General features: G+C 51.9%; 2 protein-coding genes across 3 annotated transcripts; one reads left to right on the top strand and one right to left on the bottom strand.

The window, feature by feature from the left end:
- Positions 1-3,824: 3,824 nt before the first annotated feature.
- Ubl5 (ubiquitin-like 5) lies at positions 3,825-5,330 on the bottom strand. The gene is made up of 5 exons (XM_005405572.2): positions 5,226-5,330; positions 4,859-4,925; positions 4,573-4,656; positions 4,401-4,438; positions 3,825-3,977 (listed from the first exon to the last, which is right to left on the bottom strand). The coding sequence occupies exons 2-5, from the start codon at positions 4,912-4,914 to the stop codon at positions 3,934-3,936; spliced, it is 222 nt and encodes a 73-aa protein (XP_005405629.1). The 5' UTR covers positions 4,915-4,925; positions 5,226-5,330; the 3' UTR covers positions 3,825-3,933.
- A 59-nt stretch (positions 5,331-5,389) lies between these two features.
- On the top strand, positions 5,390-16,035 carry Fbxl12 (F-box and leucine-rich repeat protein 12). Of its 2 annotated transcripts, none has more exons than XM_013505083.1 (3): positions 5,390-6,103; positions 11,910-11,982; positions 14,690-16,035. In XM_013505083.1, exons 1-3 carry the CDS (start codon positions 6,057-6,059, stop codon positions 15,509-15,511), a joined length of 942 nt encoding a protein of 313 aa, XP_013360537.1. In that variant the 5' UTR covers positions 5,390-6,056; the 3' UTR covers positions 15,512-16,035. The 2 variants fall into 2 exon arrangements, with proteins under 2 accessions (XP_013360537.1, XP_005405630.1); XM_005405573.2 differs by lacking the exon at positions 5,390-6,103 and adding an exon at positions 11,498-11,799.
- Positions 16,036-19,033: the final 2,998 nt, after the last annotated feature.

Genomic DNA, 19,033 nt, shown 5'->3' with positions numbered 1-19,033 from the left:
GGTAGAGCACTTGCCTGTATGTATAAGTACTGGGTTCCATCTCCAGCACCACACACTAAATACCAAACATGTAACAGAAGAGAGTCTGAATTTTGTTCGCCAGGGGACATCTAGCAATGTCTCAAGACAGTTTTTGGTTGTCACAGCTGGGGAGAGGGGCATGCTACTGGCATTTAATGGGCAGAGGGCCTGGATGTTGCTAAACATCCTTCAATGCACCGGACAGTCTACACGACCGATCAGCCACTCAGAATACCTGTACCGCCAATGCTGAGAAACCATGCCATTGAAAGATGATCACACATAAGAAATCAGCATGGAAAAAAAGTTAAAAAAGAAACCAGCATAGGTACAATACTATTAACTACTGAACTTCAGACTTTCTGCTTCCTCCATTTTCCAACTTTTTTTTTTGTGAGATAGTCTTCCTACATAGTCCAGGCTGGCCTTGAACTCCTGATCCTCCTGCCTCAGCCTCCTGAGTGCAGAAGGACATGGCAGAGAGTGTGCGCACTCCTCAGTGCATGGTACCAGGTGGCAGATGATACTGAAGCACATGCTGCTTCCATTAAGGTCTCTACTGCTGCCTAACAAGCTACCCAGCAGCTGAAAGGGTCAGCGTTTCTTACCTCAGTTTTCTATGACGTTAGGCAGTTTAGCTGGTATTGGTAGTGGGGGCTGTGTTTTCATTTGAAGGCTTAAGTGCAGCAGGATCTGTCTCCAAGCCAGCCCAGGGGGTTGCTGGCAGGATGCAGTTGCTAAAGAGATGCTGGACTAACGGCTGAGTTCCCAGCGGGCTAAGGCAGTGTGTGACAAGGCAGAGCAGGGAGGAAGCAGGATCAGGACAAAGCCACAGCCTCATAGCAAACCTTTTCCGAAGTGATGGCCCATCCTTTGCAGTGTTTTATTCACTGCAAGTTAGGTCCGGCAGAGGCTTCAGAGGCAGGATGGGGTGTAGTTCAGTGCTAGAGAGCCTGCTAGCATGTGTGAGGCCTAGGATTGGATACATAGTATTGAAAAATGAAAAGAAAAAAAACAGAACCCAACCAAGCAAACAATCTTTCTAGTACCCGTTTATATTAGCTAAAAAAAATTAGCAAATAAAAATACTAATGACAGGGCCAGGTGTGGTGGCGCACCCGTGTAATCCCAGCACGTGGGAGGCTGAGACAGGAGGATCATTGTGAGAGGATAGCCCAGGAGACATCTGAGTTCAAGGCCAGCTTGAAATACAAAGTGAGACCTTGTTTTGAAAATCTAAAAAAACAACAAAAAAAACCTGGGCGTGGTGGCAAACACCTGTAATCCCACTACTTGGGAGGCTGAGGCAGGAGGATCACTACAGTTCAAGGCCAGCCTGGGCTACGAAGTCAGTTCCAGGCCAGCCTGAACTCTGCAGTGAAACCCTGTCTCAAAAAGGCAAAAAAAAGGCAAAAAAAAAAATCCAAAATCCAAAATAAATAAAAATACTAATTAAAAAGAATGAGGCAGATAATTTATGAGAAAATATCAAGACATAAAGCACAAAATAACAAGCTCCTGAATAGTAATGAGGATTACAGGAGGTATAATTACTCCTTTTGCATGAAAACCCTACGCTATTTCAGGCAATTCCTAAATTCACCCAAATTTGCTAATGACTGTCACTGGCAGGAGGTGTGGTGTCAGAAATAAGAAACTAAACCTTTAACAAAATGCTTGGATTTTCTTTTTACAAGCAGACCTCAGTATAAAGTATCTTTTTTGTTTTTCTTTTTCTGGTGCTGGAGATCAAACCCAAGGCCTTGGGCATGCTAGGAAAGAGCTACACATCACCGAGCTAACATCCACCACCCCCCCAACATAGCCATCTTTTAATATTTTTATTTACTTAGTTTTGAGACAGAGTCTCACTACGTGGTCAAGGCTGGCCTTGAACTTAGTGATCCTCCTGCCTCAGCCTCCTGAGTGCGGGGATCACAGGTGTGCATCACCACGCCCAGTCATAGTCCTCTTTTCAAAACAAAATTGAAGTTTACATAAAGGCATTAAAAAAGGCCTCACCTTGGGAGAGATACTAGGGTAGAAAAGGGCTTTATCTCTATCTTATACATTTCCATGCTGATGTGAAATTAAGGAATCACACTGTTAAACCCATCATGGAAATAAGAAATTGTCTGCTTCCAACCAGACGGCGAAGAAGGACACAGCTTAAGAGCAGGAAGAGCAAGGGTACTGAGACAGCTGTGACGCATCAGGAGGGCAAGGCACCCTGAAGACAGGAGGACACCGCAACCTGGGAGGGAGGTGACCGCACGACGCAGCAGAGCGACCCGGAGTGCCACAGGGCAACAGCATGCCACGCAGCAGCGGGTCCACCGCCTGAGAGGTGGGTGGAAGCGGGTGCCACGTGGGGACAGGAGCAGGAGCGACTTGAACATGACTGAGCTCCATGGGGCCCATGGTGCAGGAAGACAGGCTTGGGGGTGAGACCAGCCCAGGGAGCTCTCTGGGTCTGTGAAAACTCAGCCACAGTCAATCCAGGATCTGTGACCAAGGGAGGGGGCACCTGGCCTCCTGTCTGTTCACACCTGGAGGAGAGACTGGAGATAACCCAGGCAGGTGCACAGCATGCTGCTGTTTCCATGGAGACCTCTCACTGGCACGGGGGACCATCGCAGCACCCTTTATAGAGGAACCTGTGGATCCGAGGGTTTTTCCCCAAATCCCACTGCTGTGAGCCGTCAAAATACAGTCAGTCTGACTCTTCAGGGAGGGCTTTTATAGCCGGGGCCGTAGTCTCCTTGTTCCCCTGAAACTATGGTCTCTTTTTTTGAGGAGTACTGGGGACTGAAGCTAGAGGTGCTCTACTAGTGAGCTACATCCCCAGCTCTTTTTATTTATCTCTGACAGCATCTTCCTAAATTACACATGCTGACCTTGAATGTGCCATCTTCCGAACTCAGCCTCCCAAGTAGCTGGGATTACAGGTGAGTACATCAGCCTCATGGTCTCATTTGTACAATCACAGGCAGGAACTGTGGGTACTTATACAGCTGTAATCTACCCTTCACAACACGCCAATGAAGCAGACAGGGTCTCACACTGTAGTTCAGGCTGGCCTGGAACTCACAGTAATCCTCCTGCCTCAGCCTCCTCAGTGCTGGGATGACAGGCGTGCATCACCATGCCTAGCTAAAGTCCATCAGTTCTAGAGAGGAAACTCAAGTCCTAGTTCAGAGAGATTAAGTAACACGCCCACAGTCCCTTGGCTATTGTGTAATACAGCTGACATTCAACCCACGGTCTATCCAAAACAGAATCCTGTATTGCTAGTTCATTCCTACTGCCCAACCCAAAGGCTCCATGGTCTGTTAGGGCAACAATAATCCCAGGGTCTTCACCTTCAGAAACTCATTGAAAACTCCAGGGCTCTGGTTCTGCTGGCCCTGTGCCTTGCTAATGCAATCTATTTCTCTGTGTGTGTTTGTTTTGCTGGGCTCAAGCCAAGAGCCTCACAGATGCTAGCCAAATTTCTACCAGATCCCCATTCCCTTATCCAGGATCTAGTCTATTCTGAGCTCTTATTAAAATGCCTCATTCTGGGCCCGGAAGGTGGAGCACACCTATAAATCTCAGCACTTGGAAGGCTGAGGCAGGAGGACTGCTGCAAGTCCAAGGCTAGCCTGGGCTACAAAGTGAATTCAAGACCAGCCTGAACTGCATAGTGAAAACCTATATCAAAAAGACACACATAGGAAAGATGCCTCGTTCTGATGCCATAGTGATAACCAGAGAGATTCAACCCTCCCGTAAGCCAGCTCTCAGCAAAGAGGACAACCACAAAGCATCATCTAAGTTTTTATTAAGGTGAGTTTTTAAAAACAGGCATTCATACTAGTGTGAGAGGGGAGGGTGGGAGAGGAGGGCAGGACAAGGGGGAGGAGTTCTACTCTATTGGTAATAAAGCTCCAAGTTCATCCCATCATGGATTTCATCTGAGTAATGGTGTTAAGGAATCTTCCCTGGGGGCTCCATCCCCACCCCTCATCCCATCACAGATCCATCCAGGTGCCCTGAGCCCTCGGCTCCTGGCTAAGGAAGCCATTTGGGACCGAGCCATTTTGATTAGGAGAGAATACAAATTATAAAAACAGTTCCTTCTCCTCCTGCGTAACAGATGTGCCCGAGTCTCACTCCACTCTGGCCCCCTGTCCAACACTCAGGTGGACCTCAGTGATAAATGTCCAAGTCAAACATCACGGGCCAACCACCACCCTCCTCAACAAAATAAACAAGGCTCCCATTTCTCAGAACTCACCCGTCTAAGTTATTGGTGTTGAATTTCATACAAGTTTCAGTACAGAACAAAGACAACTAGGGTTGGTATGTAGATCTTCCTCAAGTCACGCAAAGGATACAGTCCCCCAGAGACACGTGGTCCTTAAAAATCGTGTACCTACGGGACAGACACCTTTCAGCAAGACGCCTAACAGAAGCAGGCTAAGCGCTCAGCAAAGGGCTGCCTGCAGCGAGCGCTCCCCTGGACTAATTCTGGCCGGGTCGGGCCCCTCCCTCTAACACAGCACTCACCATTTCTTAAGAACGATCTTGTTCCAACGGGTGCCAGTTTGGGCCGCGATCAGTTTCTTAAGGTCCCCGATGGTGTCATCGGTGCTGGGCGCGGAGGAGTTAAGGCAAATGCAAGGGAGAGGCAGAGCGAGGAAGGTAACACTCCAGGGCTGCAGACCTTACACTGCGCCAGGGCCCGACCCACCCCTGTCCCGGGTTAACTGCAGCTACCTACAACACACCCCGCGGTGCCCGCCTCGTGTTTAGCACCCCCAGGGACCACCGCCCCTCGGCCATCGGCGGATACTTGCACTTAACGCGGACTTTCTTCCCTAGGCGGTCGTTGCAAACAACCTCGATCATCCTGGCCGAAGCTGCCCAGGGAAGGGGTGGGAGGAGACAGAGTCAGGACTTCCGGGGTTTTTCAGGCCCCCCCAAACCCCAGCCTACAAGTCTCCCCGGTTCCAGGCCCTAAGCGTTCCGCTTGAGACCGCCCTTCAGCGCCCCGAACCCTCCGGACCTGCGTCCCAGGACCCGGGGCACCGGGCGGCCGCCCCGTGACGTCACCCGAAGGCCCGGCCCCGGCTTCACCTCCCCCGCCCGCTCGCAGACGCTGAGTGGCCCGGTCCCGGCCACCTTCCCGGACTCCAGGCCTCTCCGCTTTACCCGCTCACCTCGAATCACCCCGAACCTGCCGACGGTACAGCCTCTTCGCTGGAACGCTGAGCCCAGGTATTAGCTGGGAAACGGAAGCGGAAGGGCGAGACCGGAAGCTCACGCCCCCACGTAATGGGGCGCCAATCAGCACCGAGTCCGGAGCTTCCGGCTTCCGGGCGAGGCGGGGCCAGGTGTGGGCTTGTGATTCGGCGGCCTGGCTCGGGCGTCCTGAGACTGGGCGAGGTGGGCATAGGGGCTCGAGCGGGGGTTCCGACGGATGTAGGTGCTTGGAGGGATAATCAGAGGCCGACGATCAGCGCCTCGGAAGCTGTTGGAGGCGCTTTCGCTGTCTCCAGAGGGTCCAGCGGCGGAGATGACGCCTTCCTGAGCCCGACGCAGCTGCTCACTGCAGCTTCGGGGCCGCGGGGACCAGGAATCGAGTCCTGCGCTCACCCTGTCCGGCCCCCTGGCTTCGACCTCTGCTCAGCTCTCCCCTCTGGCTATCGCGTCAGTCCCTCGGGACATCAGAGATACAGACCCAGTGGATAAGCGAAGCCTGATCCTGGACTAGAGTCCACGTTGCGCACCATCTGCCTTTGCCCTAAGAAAGCTGGAAACGACACGACTGCAAAAGCATCTGGGAAACTTTTGTACCCAGACTCAGCTTCGTCAGGGCTGGTGGGACTGCTCCCTTCTCCCCCAAGTTCAACCAGACAACTTGTGCCAGGGGACCTGTTGAAGGATCCCTGCTCACCACAAAGGATTCCAGATCCGTGAGGCTAAGCTGATTCATTCTGAAACGAGGCCACCACTTTTTACCTGCCCAAGCCACCGTCTCAAACTAGGATATGAGATTAGGTGGAAGACCAGAGAGGCCGTGTGGTGGAAAGGACAGGTAGGCTGTGCTGTGGTTGAGTGTGACTCCCAAGGGTGCCTGTGTTAGGAGCTTGGGTCTCACTGTAGTGATTCAGGGAGTGGTGAAAGCTTGAAGATTTAGAGCGTCGTTGGGTATAGTGATGCAAGCCTGTAATCCAGCTACTCAGGAGGATCACAAATTGGAAGACAGCCTGGGCAATTTAAACAGTTTGTCTCAAAATAAGATTGAAAGGAGGTGGGGTGGGGCGCTGGGGATGTAGCACAACACTCCCTGGGTTCAGTCGGGGGAGGGTTGGAGCCTAGTGGGAGGTGATTGGATCTTTAGGGTGCTACCTCAGAAGGGATTTATGTTGGTCTGGAGGAGTGAGTTAGTTCCCACCAGAGTGGGTTGTTTCTATTTTTATTTTGAGACTGGGTTTCTCTGTGCAGTTTAGGACGGCCTGGGATTCACTGTGTATCCCAGACTGGCCTCAAACCCCTAACGATTTTCCTGCCTCAGCCTCAGGTGTTTTATTGAGCAAAGAGTTTTCCCTAGCTCAAATATTTGGAAATGAGAAGTCCAAAACCTGAACAGCCACGTATCTGGCCTCTGGTGAGAGCCTCGTGAGATAGCATCACAAGGTGAGAGTTTGTGGAGAAGAAATCACAGGGCAAGACAGAAAAGGGCCAGAGAGGGATGCAGAGGCTATGGAGGCTCAGTTTTTATAATAACCCTCTCTGGCTGGGCATGGTGGCGCACACCTGTAATCCCAGTACTTGGGAGGCTGAGAGGCAGAAGGATTCCCTTGAGTTGGAGGTCAGCCTGAACTAGTGAGTTCAAGACCAGGCTGAACTACATAGGGAGATCCTGTCTCAAAAAAGGAAAAATAAATAAATAAAATAAGTAAACGGTATGGTATTAGACAAAATGCCTCTCTCTGGGTCTCATTTCTGGAAAAGGGATAACATTTCCCACTGTAGCATTGTTATAAGTTTAAAAGCAGCACATGTTTGCAGTCTACTGGGGCCCTGGCCTGGGACCGCTGATCTCCTGCTCAGCAGTACGACGACAGAATAAAACACAGACAAAACATGTATTTCAGTTACAAGGGGCACCAGGATGGTCATAGCCCAGTGACGAGCTAGGGACCACGAGGCACCGTGTCTTCGGCCTTTGTTAGGGGTACAGCTTGACTGGGGGGGTTGCTCGTGGGCTGCAGGATGCAGTAGGGGTGAACTGATGTGGTCAAGGTTTAGGAATTGGGGAACAATGCATTTTTGGAAAATCGCACTGGAACAGATCAGGGTTAACTAGATGAAATTTGCGTGAGTCACAGTCCTCAGCTGCCGTCTTATCTTGCTTTGAGGCGCCAGAATTTCACAGGCTGTTTGCTAGTCTCTGCTCTGGCCGTTGACTTAAAGATTAATCTGCCCTTAAGCCAGCCGGGGGTCTCGCCACAAGTCATGTAGGCCCAGGACAGACTCTCAATTTATTTTGGTGCCAGTTATTACCATTAATTATTGCCTGCTTGTACTGTGTCAGGCTGGTCCTCAGCAGCAGTTACTAGAAATCTTGGGTCGCACAAGGAAGGCCTTGACAGTGGCTGCTGCCAGGTGGTGGCGTTACTGACAGCCTTATTTTCTTCTTAATGCTCTTTGGTGTTTTCCCTGGTGGTTGACATTGGATGGTGGTCAATTTGTAAAATGGGGAAGGGCAGATGTTGGTTTTTAAATTCTAATTTCTCAGGATTTGATTCAAAGATTGAGCAAGCTCAGGGTGGTGATCTGAGCTGTGGGTTGGGGGAGATTGGAAAAGGGTAAGGAGTGCTGCAGAGAGAACAGGAACGTGAAACCTGAGATTGTTGCCTTCAGCTTCCTTGAGGGGTCAGGCGGGTCAGGAGGGCCCCAGCCATCCTAGGGAAGCGGTAGGGGAAAATTGGAAGTTCCTGGAGTAGATACAACTAGAAATTCCACTCAACCCAGCTATTCCCCTCCTAGGGATCTTCCCGCGAGAGTTAAAGACATCACACCACAGTGACCCATGCGTAGTGACCTCATGTTTACAGCAGCATAACTCATAATAGCTAAATCTTGGGAGTGGCCTATATGTCCATCAACAGATGAATGGATAAAGAAAATGTATTTATACACAATGGAGTACTATTCTGCCATAAAGAATAAATGTGAGTCACTTGTAGGAAAATGGAGGCATCTTCAAACCATGTTTTTGGTTTTGATTTTTTGAGGCAGAGTCTCATTTTGTAGTGCAGGGTGGCCCTAAACTCATTGCATAGCCCAGGCTGGCCTCTTAACTCCTGGTGATCCTCCTGCCTCAGCCTCCTGAGTGCTGGGATTACACATGTGCGCCACCACGCCCAACTAGCGATCATAATGTTAAAAGAAATCAGACACATAAGCTTCAATATACCATAACTTCTTTTATATGAGAAACCTAAAGTATAAATACCTTAAGGAGCCAAAGAAAAGACAGACAACAGGAAAGAGAGAGATAGATTTTTGTAAGTGGGAAGAGGACCCTGAGATGGGGGAAGGGAGAGAAAGGGAATTAAAAAATATTAAGATGTGTTAGGTACATATACCTACTGCCCTCAATGGATATAATTATTGTATTCCAAATGTATAATAAAAAAAATTAACAAAATAGATTGCTATTTTGGTGCCACTGGGAGTTGATGGCACCTTTAACAGGTCAGGCCTGGTGGGAGGTCTTCATATCACTGGAGTATACCCTCAAAGGGGCTGCAGGGCTCCACCCCTTCCTCTTCTTCTCTCACTACCTGGCCAGGCGGAGGGAAGGGCCTAGAAGCAATCAGTTACCAGGAAGGATTAGTTACTAGGAGTGCTTAGCTTCAGCTGATAGTTGCCTACATAAATGACTTTTTCTCACTACAAAGACTGTGGAAGTAGGCAGTTCCTGGACCAGCAGCTCAGGAGTGTGTGACATGACTGACCCGTGCAGTTCCTTTGGTCTTTCTCTCTGTGGTCATAACTGTGAATCATAAATCACTTTATCTGTGGTGTGTGTGTGTGCGTGTTACTGGGGATAGGGAGTCCTCATGCAGGCTAGGCAAATGTTCTACCATTGATTACATTCCCAGCCATTTTCTTTATTTTTATTTTTTATTTGGAGACAGGGCCTCGCAAAGTCAGTAGCTGCCCAGGCTGGACTCACATTTGCAATCTTCTTGCACGAGCCTCCCAGAGTGTTGGGATTACAAGTGTGCACCATTGTGCCTGGCTTGGGTTTTTTTCCTACCAAATTAGAAAAGATTAAGAGTTTGAAACGGCGTGGTGGCACATTCCTGTGATTGAAGCACTCAGGGAGGCTTAGGCAGGATGATGGAAAACCAAGTCCTGGGGCTGGGGATTTAGCTCAGTGGCACAGCTCCTGCCTGGCTAAGCGCAAGGTCGTGAGTTCGATTCCCAGTCCTGGAAAAAAAAAAAGAAAACCAAGTCCTGCCTGGGCAACTTAGTGGGACCATGTCTCCAAAAAAGATAGCTCAGTGGTAGTGTGCCCCTGAGTTCAATTCCCAGTAGCACCAAAACAAAACAAAAAAGAAGAAAAACCAGTGTTTTACTTGATATCTGTGCTTAAGTGTAAGCATATGCATTTTGTGTGTGTGCACACGCGTGCGCACTCCAGTGTTTAAACTCAGGAGATTGGGCACATTCAGGGTGGTAGGGCCGTAGACTGCACTGTTTGAACTCAGAGGAGATTGGGCACGTTCACGGTGGTACAGCCGTATTCTCCAGTGTTTGAACTCGGAGCCACGTGTATATTAGCAGGCACTCTACTACTGAGTTGCAGCCTAAGACTTCTTTTTAAAACAGTTTCAACGTGTCTGATTTTTGCTTTTGTGTGTGTATGTATATGTTGAAAATATATTTACTGCCATTATAGGTTCTGGGTGGAGTGATTTAGAGAAATGAATTCACAATTAAATTTCTCATATCTTCTGACTCACCAACCTGACTTATTCTACAGAAATAAAAACAGCATGTGTGTATGTGGGTACATATGTTTATATAAGAGAACACTTAGCTGCCATATTATTTTTGGTAACATATCTGGAAAAAACTTGAATGCCCATCAATAAAAGAATATTTGAATAAAACTACTTTTACAGTTATTTTTGGTACTGGGGCTCAAACCCAGGGTTGCTCTACCTCTGAGCTACATCTCCAGCAGGCCCCCCCTTTTTTTTTAAATTTTGAAACAGGGTCGAAGTTGCCCAGGTGGGAATTGAACTTTTAATCCTCCTGACTCAGTCTCCCGCAGTGCTGGGATTACAGGCGAGCAGCGGCACTCCCGTGTCATCCCAGAGTTCAGGAGGCTGAGGCTGGAACCCAGGTCACAAATTGCTATTTTTAAACTTAGTGATCTAGCTATTTGGTGGGAGTGTCGACTCAAGACAATCTGTGGAGAACAGTATGCCAGAATAATCAAAAATTTCAACGGGCGTTTGAGCTATGCCACTTACATAAACGAATGCTCGTGCGTGGACATCAAAAAGCCTTGAGGAGGCGAAAAAGCAGTTGTCTCGCTGTCGGCCATGCCCCGCTGCTGCCCCGGCTCCCCGGCTCAGCCCCCTACCCTCAGCACCCGTCCTGGCTTGATCCCAATCCTAGGTTCTGCACCTTCCAGGGCTTGAAGGTCTTCCCTGGCCTCGCCAGTCCCGTCCCTGTCGCTCCCCAGGGCCTTGTCCCCATGCCGACCGCGTCTTCCAGGCTTGTCCCTCACCTTTTACTGCGGTGCCAGGGATCAAACCCAGAAGCTCGCGCCCGTACGGTTCAGCGATACCGCCGGCCACAGGCGTGGTTCTCAGCCCTGAGCGGCCCTGAGTTTTCCGAGCTCGCCCCGCCCCTCCACCCGCGCCATCCTCCGCAGCCCAGTCCCCCGACGCCTTATAGGCTTTCTCCGCACCAGCCACGCCCCCGGTCTTGCCAAGCGCCGGACTTCTTCCAAGCGACGTCCTCACCGCAGGGCGTAACCACGCCCCTAGCTAGCCCCGCCCAATCACCCGCCTTCTGAGCTCGGCCTTGCCGTGTCAAGCCCCGCCTCTCAGGCCTCGCCCCGCCCAAGCCACGCCTTACAACTTCGCACTCCTTCCCAGCCCCGCCCACGCCCCTGCTAGCCCGGTCTGCCCCTCAAGCTACGCCCTCCCGCTTAGTCCTCGCTGCCCACCGTACCTCCTGTCCGAGCCACGCCTTCTGAGGCTGGCCTCATGGGCTGGGGATACAGCTCAGCGGCACAATCGCAAGCCTGAGGCTGTCCTTGGCTTCCCCTCAACTCCGCCTGCTGGGCCTCACCCCGCCCAAGCCACGCTCTACAGGCTTAGTCCCCGGGCCCAGTCGCGCCCGCTCTGTCGCGCCCCGCCCCAAGTCCCGCCCCCGGCACGCCCGGCGAAGTCCGCGTGAGTCACTCGCCCGGACAGCGGAGCCTCAGACCGGTTCGACCCCGGGATTCAGCCGGGTCCCTGTCACAAGAAAGTGGCGTTTCCTGGCCAGCTAGTGGAAGTGGCCGCCATCGCCCGCCCGCCCTCGGGGGTCTCCCTTTGCCCCCCTACCAGCGCCCCCCAAGGGGAGTTTCCGGTGCGCCCGACCGGAAGCGGGCGGACGCGGCGCGATCATGGCGACCGTGACGGACCTGCCGGACTCGGTCCTCCTGGAGATCTTCGCCTACCTCCCGGTCCGGGACCGGATCCGCATCTCCAGGTGCGGCCCCGCGCCCCGGGGGGACAGAGCCGGGCAGGGGCCTCACCGCGAGACGCGGACGCGGGCCCCGCGGGGCCGGGCTCGTTCTAACGGCCGGTCCCCTCCCCCAGGGTCTGTCACCACTGGAAGCGCCTGGTGGACGACCGATGGCTGTGGCGACACGTGGACCTGACGCTCTACACGGTACGGGGTGCCCGGGCGGGGCGGGGCCGCGACCGCCGCCTCCCGCTGCGGCGGCGCCGGAAGTCTAGGACTCGGGGGCGCCTGGGGAGGGGCCCCAGGCTTGAGGGTTTCCACCGAGCGGTCTGGGGGCCTGACACCGCGCCGTCGCTCACCTGCTGCCTTGCAGTCTCCAGGCCTCAGTTTCCCTGTGCAAGAAATGGAGATAAACGATGATTCCGAGACCCTGGGTTCAGGCTCCGGCGCCGCGCCGCCTGTAATCCCAGCACTCGGGGGGCGCAGGCGGGAGGAGGATCGTCGCGAGCTCGAGGCTCGCCCGAACTACAGAGCGAGACTCTTGTTTCAAAAAGCAAAGCAATAAGAATAGTAATAACACCAACTTTTACAGTTGCCTGTCGGGGCTACTGTGAGAGTTCACCGAGTTCGTGCAGGGCTTACAAAAAGGCTTACAGAACCGTGTCTGGCAAATACCAGCACAGATTACATGATAGTTTATGGTTCTGTTATCAGGTATTTTTACTGGTACGTGTTTGCAGCACCTAGTGGTTACATTCATCGTGGCAGGTTGGTTCATGTACATAACATATCTTAATTCTCCCAGATATTAGTGCCTACCGGTGATTTCTTGGGTCTTTTTTCAGACAGGGTTTCACTATGCAATTCGGGCTGGCCTTGAACTCACTTTGTAACTCTAAGCGATCGCCTTACCTCAGCCTCCCGAGTGCTGGGATTACAGGCATGCACCGCCGCGGCCGGCTGGCCTTCCTATTTCTGTCTGCCAGTTGTCCTATTCTTTCTCCCCAGAGGCAGCACATGTTCCCATTGCTTATGTACCCTAGAAACACAAACAAGTGCATATTCAGTCAGCCCTTGGCATCTACGGGGATGGGTCCTGGGACGCTCCCAGATGCTCAGACCCCTTCTGTAAAGTAGTATAGGATTTGCATAGACCCTCACATGTACTCCTGGAAACTTTAATGTCTCTAGGTGACCTAGTGTACCTAACATAATGTCAGTACTGTGAAAATAGGTGTTCTACGTTATTATTTAGGAGTGATGACAAGAAAAATAATCTAGCTGGGTGTAGTGGCACTCCCGTGTCATCCCAGAGTTCAAGAGGCTGAGGCAGGAGGATCGCCAGGAGTTTGAGGCCAGTCGGGACTACATAGCAAAACCCTGCCTCAAAAACAGAAAAACAAAAACAAAAGCCCGCACGTATTCAGTACAGACACAGGTTTTTCTCTGAATGTTTCTGTTTCTGATCCACAGTTGGTCCGATCCGGCCATGTGGAGCCACCAGTACAGACAGCTCACTGTGTTCTTTGAAGATAAAATAGTTGGCAGCAATTTTCTACATTTTAACTTTCAACAGAAACTCCCAGATTGCTTTGCTAAAAAGCCAGAGCAGTTGCCTCCGGCAACCTGAGAAAATATGCTGCTCTACTTTGGAGCTCGCATTTGATATTGGGAAGCTTAGAAGTGTCTCCTCATCCATTGTTCTGCAAGGAAGAATTGCCTTTGTCCACTGGCTTGTGCCCATTTTATAGTTTGCTGACTGTGGCTTCTGCCCTTGCACGTGAGTGACCAGTATTTCTAGTGAGTCATGCCCCAGGGGGCCAGATCTGCAGGTCTAAATTTGGCCAGGAAGCCACGTGTGGCAGTGCATACCTGTAATCCCAGTACTTGGGAGGCTGAGGCAGGAGGATCACCACAAATTCAAATTTTTGAACTACATAGTGTAGTTCAAAAACTACTCTGTCTCAAAAAAACAAAATAAATAACAAAATAAATAAATTTGTCCAGGAAGATTTGATTCCTGTGTCAAAAGCAGGCAACCAATTACAAGTTTATGGGCTAGGGCTTTGGCTCAGTGCCAGATCCTATGCTGAACGTGCATGAGGTCTTGTTTTCCACCCCTAGCACAAAAAAATTAGGTAAATTAACGGAAGGTTTAGGCTGTGCAGTTTCTTTTCTTCCTAGGGTAAAAAGTACATGCACTGGAATACACCGTGTTACTGGTTATTTTTTGTTTTCTACCAACTTCTCAGTTACTATATATAGTTCTCACTGTCACCGGACTGTGCCTTTTGTTTTGTTTGTTTTTTGAGACAGAGTTTCACTATGCCTTGAACTTAACTGTGTAGCCTAGGCTGCCTCCTGCCTCAGCCTCCTGCATGCTGGGATTACAGGTGTGTGCCACCATGCCTGGAGCTTTTTTTTTTTTTTTTTTAACTTAGGCCTATTAGACTTTTTGTGTCTTACTCCATGTAGTTTATTTCTCCTAGAGGACGTGTTAAGTAAAAGCTTCCTTGGCTTTAGGTCAGAAGATAACAGGAATCCATTCTGTTGCCAAAGTCAGATGTGTCTGGACCTTTCCCCCACTGGATTTATTCAGAGTCTTAGCCCTCCAGCCTGGCATGGTGGCACAACCTGTAATCTCAGCAGTAGGAAGGCTGAGGCAGGAGGGTCATTGTGAGTTTAAGGCCAGCCTGGGCTACATAGCAAGACCCTATCTCAAAAAACAAAAGCAAAACTACCCCAAAGTGTTAGTGGTCGAGATGGTGAGTCAGATGGTCTTGTTTTCTGGGCAGGGGAAGGGCAGAAGCCAGGGGACAGCAGGAGCCACGCCAGGGTGTCTGTCAGCAGACAGGGCTGGTCCCGGGGAGCCCCGAACCTCTCCTCCAGTAACCCGGACCTCCGGCTCTTCCAGATGCGGCCCAAAGTCATGTGGCACCTCCTCCGCCGCTACATGGCCTCCCGGCTCCACTCGCTGCGGATGGGCGGCTACCTCTTCTCGGGCTCCCAGGCGCCCCAGCTGTCCCCTGCCCTGCTGAGGGCCCTGGGTGACAAGTGCCCCAACCTGAAGCGCCTGTGCCTGCACGTGGCGGATCTGAGCGCGGTGCCCATCACCAGCCTGCCTCGTACGCTGCAGACACTGGAGCTGCACAGCTGCGAGATCTCCATGGCGTGGCTGCTGCGTGAGCAGGACCCCCGGGTGCTGCCGCAGCTCGAGTGCCTGGTGCTGGACCGAGTGCCCGCCTTCCGCGACGAGCACCTGCAGGGCCTGCCGCGCTTCCGCGCCCTGCGCTCGCTCGTGCTGGGCGGCACCTATCGCGTCACCGAGACAGGGCTAGACGCCAGCCTGCAGGAGCTGAGCTACCTGCAGAGGCTCGAGGTGCTGGGCTGCACTCTGCCGGCCGACGGCACCCTGCGGGCCATCAGCCGCCACCTCCGGGGTGTGCGCAAGCTCCGCCTCACCGTGGGCGGCCTCTCGCCGGCCGGGCTGGCCCTGCTGGAGGGGATGCCCGCGCTGGAGAGTCTGTGCCTGCAGGGGCCCCTCATCACCCCCGACATGCCCACTCCCACCCAGATCATCTCCTCCTGCCTGACCATGCCCAAGCTGAGGGCGCTCGAGCTGCAGGGGCTGGGCTGGGAGGGCCAGGAGGCCGAGCGGGTCCTGTGCCAGGGGCTGCCGCACTGCGTGGTCATTGTCAGGCCCTGCCCCAAAGAGTCCATGGACTGGTGGATGTGACCGTGGCCAGGCCCCAGGACGTGTCCTGGCGTCCACTCTGGAGCCCCTGGCCCTCGGAGCAGCACAGTGAAGAGGGAGGTTTCTCAGGCTCGAGGGTTCTGGTGGAGAAAACCAGTCTTGGGACTCCAGACGGCGCCAACGTTGCTGGCCAGCTGTGTGGCCTTCGGCTCAGCCAGGCTCTGGATGCGCAGGTCCATCTGGAAACCGCGAAGGCCAGAGCCCCTCCCGAGGGGACTGCAGTGCCTTACACACTACAGCCGGGGCCCCAGCACGGCACCCTCAGGACCACCTGGACGTGGACGGGCGGGGCGCAGGGCTGGGGGACCTGGCGGTCCGCGCAGGTGCACGGGTCACCACCCCGAGCGCCGAGCATTCAGTACCCACTTGCACTGCAGGCAGATGGAGGGCAGGGTGCCGTTCGTAACTGAAATGTTCCTGAAGGTGCTCAGATGTATTTTCTGAATTTTGTATTCTGCCTTTTTCAAGTTTTTCACAGCATATATTATTTTGCTATTAAAACACGATCATTTTTCAAAAAAGCATTGTTTATTCGCTCTACAGCCCCCGCCCCCCCCCCCACACACTTCTAACAGGCGCTGGGCCACCGCAGCAGGTGCCCCAGGTCTGTGTGGAGCTCAGGGAAGACGGGGTGACAAGCAGGAATGACGGGGGACCTGGGATGTTCTGTACGCACAGCAGGACAGCTTACTGCCCGGAGGTGTGAGTGGTGAAGGGAAATCGGCCCAGGGAGGCTGGGGCAGGACAGGAAAGGCAGAGAGCCTGGGCCCGGCGGGACCGTGACCTTATTTTCCAGGAGGTCTGTGTGGCAGTGAGCGGGGAGAGAAGGGGCTGGCAGGGTGCTGCAGGGGGCTCAGGTTTCAGGGGTCGGGGAAGTAACGACCTCTTTCTTTTCAGTTGGAACCACTTGAAAGGTGCAGGTGCCATTCTGAGCGTTACTTTCTTTTTTAACTTTGTGCGTGGCTTTGGGAGTCAATCCCAGGGGCACTCTACCATCGAGCTCCGCCGCTAGCCCTCTTTACTTGGTAATTTTGCGAGGGCATCCCTCTGAGTTGCCTGGTCTGGCTTTGAACTTGTGATCCCTCTGGCTCAGCCCCCAAGTGGCTGGAATCCCGGAGTGCCACCATGCCTGGCGTGAGGGCTACTTTCATTCCCACTGGGTCGGATGCACGCGTGGCTAAGCCCAGACCTGCGCTCGCCACCTGCCTTGAGGGCAGGGCACCTGCTGCAGTGGCGGAGCCAGTACAGAGAGGTGGCGAGGCTGGGCCCCCTTCGCCCCTCACTCGAAGCGCTTGGGTCAGAGGAGAGCTGGACACGTCCCTTCCCCGCTGTCCCACTCAGCAGATGGGGCAGAGAGGCCTTCCCCACGTGGCCGTGTGAGGCCAGGGTTGTGGGTTGCCCTCCACACTTAGGGTCCAGTTGTCCCAAGCTGTTACCAAACTTGGCAGTTCCGGCCTGGGACATCTGGGGGACAGGGTGGAATGTCAAGATGGAAGTCGCAACCCGGTACAAGGAGGGAGATGACCTGAAGCCTCTACCTGGTGTGGTGGCACGTGCCTGCAACCCTAGCACTTGGAGGCTGGTGCACGAGGATCGAGGCAAGCTGAAGACTAGCCTGGTCTAGATACTGAGACCCTGTCTCAAAACAAAACAAACAACAACAAAAAAGAAGGGTTTAGGGAGACGATTAGGTCCTGAGAGCAGATCCCTCACACGTGTGATTAGTGCCCTTATCGAGGCCCCAGGGAGACCCCTTTCCACCACATGGGTCATAGACCGAAGGTGCTGTCTCACCCAGGAACCCTGTACAGCGTGTCATAGCAGCTGGTGTCTGACGCTGGATTTCTCAGCCTCTGGAATGGTCAGGAATATGTTTCTACCCAAGCAATGGTACAGTCTTCCCTCTGTATCCAAGGACATTGGTTCCAGGATCCCTACAGACACCATCGTCAGATACTCAAGTCCCTTCTATAAATGTCACAGTATTTGCCAGAACCTACTTACACCCTCATACATTTTAATTTTTTTTTTGGCACCAGAAATTGAACTCAGGACCTTGCGCTTACCAGGCAGGCACTGTGCCACTGAGCTATATCCCTGGTCCCCTCTCCATACATTTTAAATGATCTCAATTCCTTGTAAGAACTAATTCAGTGTAAGCACTTGTTATACTGCATTGTTAGAGAATAAAGACAAGGGGAAAAAAGTGTGTATGTTTAATACACATCCAGTTATTTTAAAAATTATTATTATTATTTTTTAGACGGTCTCAGTATGTAGTCCAGGCTGGCCATGAACTCACTATGTAGCTCAGGCCAGCCATGAACTCGAAATCCTCCTGCCTCAGCCTCCCAAGTGCTGGAATGACAGGCATGTGCCACCATGGCTGGCTTCAGCTATTTCTTAAAGTCAAACTGTCCTTGTGCTTTGCTTGCGTCTCCCTACGAAACAGGAGAGCCCCATCCTGCCTAACGTCAGATTTTTTTTTCTTCTTTTTTTCAGACAGGTTTTAGCTTGCAGTTTAGGTTGGCCTTTAACTCACTTTCTAGCCCATGCTGGCCTCAAACTCGAAGCAGTCCTCCTGCTTCAGCCTCCTGAGTGCTGAGAGTCCTTGGAGATAATTGCAGATATTATGTCCCAAGTGTTCTTGTTGCGGTGGCGTCTTTTCCCTCTGCAACAGATGGATTTGTTAATTATAGGGTCCCCTTACATTTTATGTTAAAATTCGAATCCCCCAGGTAATGATATGAGCTATATACACCTCCTGTCCTGTATCCCCATACATATTTATGTAAAAAAAACCTTTTTTTTTTTTTTCAAGACTGGGTATTGAACCCAGGGACTTTAAACTGATCTACATCTCCACCTTCTATTTTTTATTTAGAGACAGGGCCTCATTAAGTTGCTAAGGTGCCCAGGCTGGGCTCCAAATTGCGATCTTCCTGCCTCAGCCTCCCAGAGTGCTGGGACTGCAGGCATGCACCCTCACCCCACTTGACTCTTTGTCTTTACCATCAGACCATTTCCCACCCTCCATCCCCCTTTTCCATCCCCCAAGCCGCTTTCATCTCTTATCGGGATGGTTGCCTTAACTTTCTAATTCTGATTGCATCTGTCATAATCCTTCCTGATACTACTTTTGCTTCCCTAGACTCCATGAATGACAGAGATCTTTTAAAAGTGTACATCAGGTGATGTTGCTTCTATAGCTCCAAACCCTCCCATGGCTTCTCATTGAACTCAGAGTAAAACCCAAAATAGTGGTGGTGCACACCTGGGAAGCTGAGGCAGGAGGATCACTGCAAAAGGACTATATAAGGGAGACCCTGTCTCAAAAAAAAAAAAGAAATGGAACATTTTTACAGTCACTCAGGCGGTCCTCTGCTCTGACTTGCCCTTCCTTCCTAGTTTCCCTCCTGCATGTCACACTCAAGCCACTTCAGGCCCTGGCTTTGTGCTGTTTGTTTTTTTTTGTTTTGTTTTGGTTTGGTTTGGTTTTTCTCC

Source organism: Chinchilla lanigera, unplaced genomic scaffold (genome assembly GCF_000276665.1).
Source record: "Chinchilla lanigera isolate Chin_1 unplaced genomic scaffold, ChiLan1.0 scaffold00094, whole genome shotgun sequence".
NCBI lineage: Eukaryota > Metazoa > Chordata > Mammalia > Rodentia > Chinchillidae > Chinchilla > Chinchilla lanigera.
Note: the sequence above shows the minus strand (reverse complement) of the source record. Positions and strands in the feature narration are given on the sequence as shown.

What these genes read in the sequence shown, in the direction of transcription:
- Ubl5 (XM_005405572.2), bottom strand. Translation starts at nt 4,914, where the DNA reads ATGATCGAGGTTGTTTGCAACGACCGCCTAGGGAAGAAAGTCCGCGTT. An exon ending in AAAGTCCGCGTTAAGTGCAA is followed by an intron (nt 4,657 to 4,858) that starts GTATCCGCCGAT and finishes CTCCGCGCCCAG; the next exon opens with CACCGATGACACCATCGGGG. An exon ending in AAGATCGTTCTTAAGAAATG is followed by an intron (nt 4,439 to 4,572) that starts GTGAGTGCTGTG and finishes TCTGTCCCGTAG; the next exon opens with GTACACGATTTTTAAGGACC.
- Fbxl12 (XM_005405573.2), top strand. Translation starts at nt 11,714, where the DNA reads ATGGCGACCGTGACGGACCTGCCGGACTCGGTCCTCCTGGAGATCTTC. An exon ending in GACCGGATCCGCATCTCCAG is followed by an intron (nt 11,800 to 11,909) that starts GTGCGGCCCCGC and finishes CCCCTCCCCCAG; the next exon opens with GGTCTGTCACCACTGGAAGC. An exon ending in TGGACCTGACGCTCTACACG is followed by an intron (nt 11,983 to 14,689) that starts GTACGGGGTGCC and finishes CGGCTCTTCCAG; the next exon opens with ATGCGGCCCAAAGTCATGTG.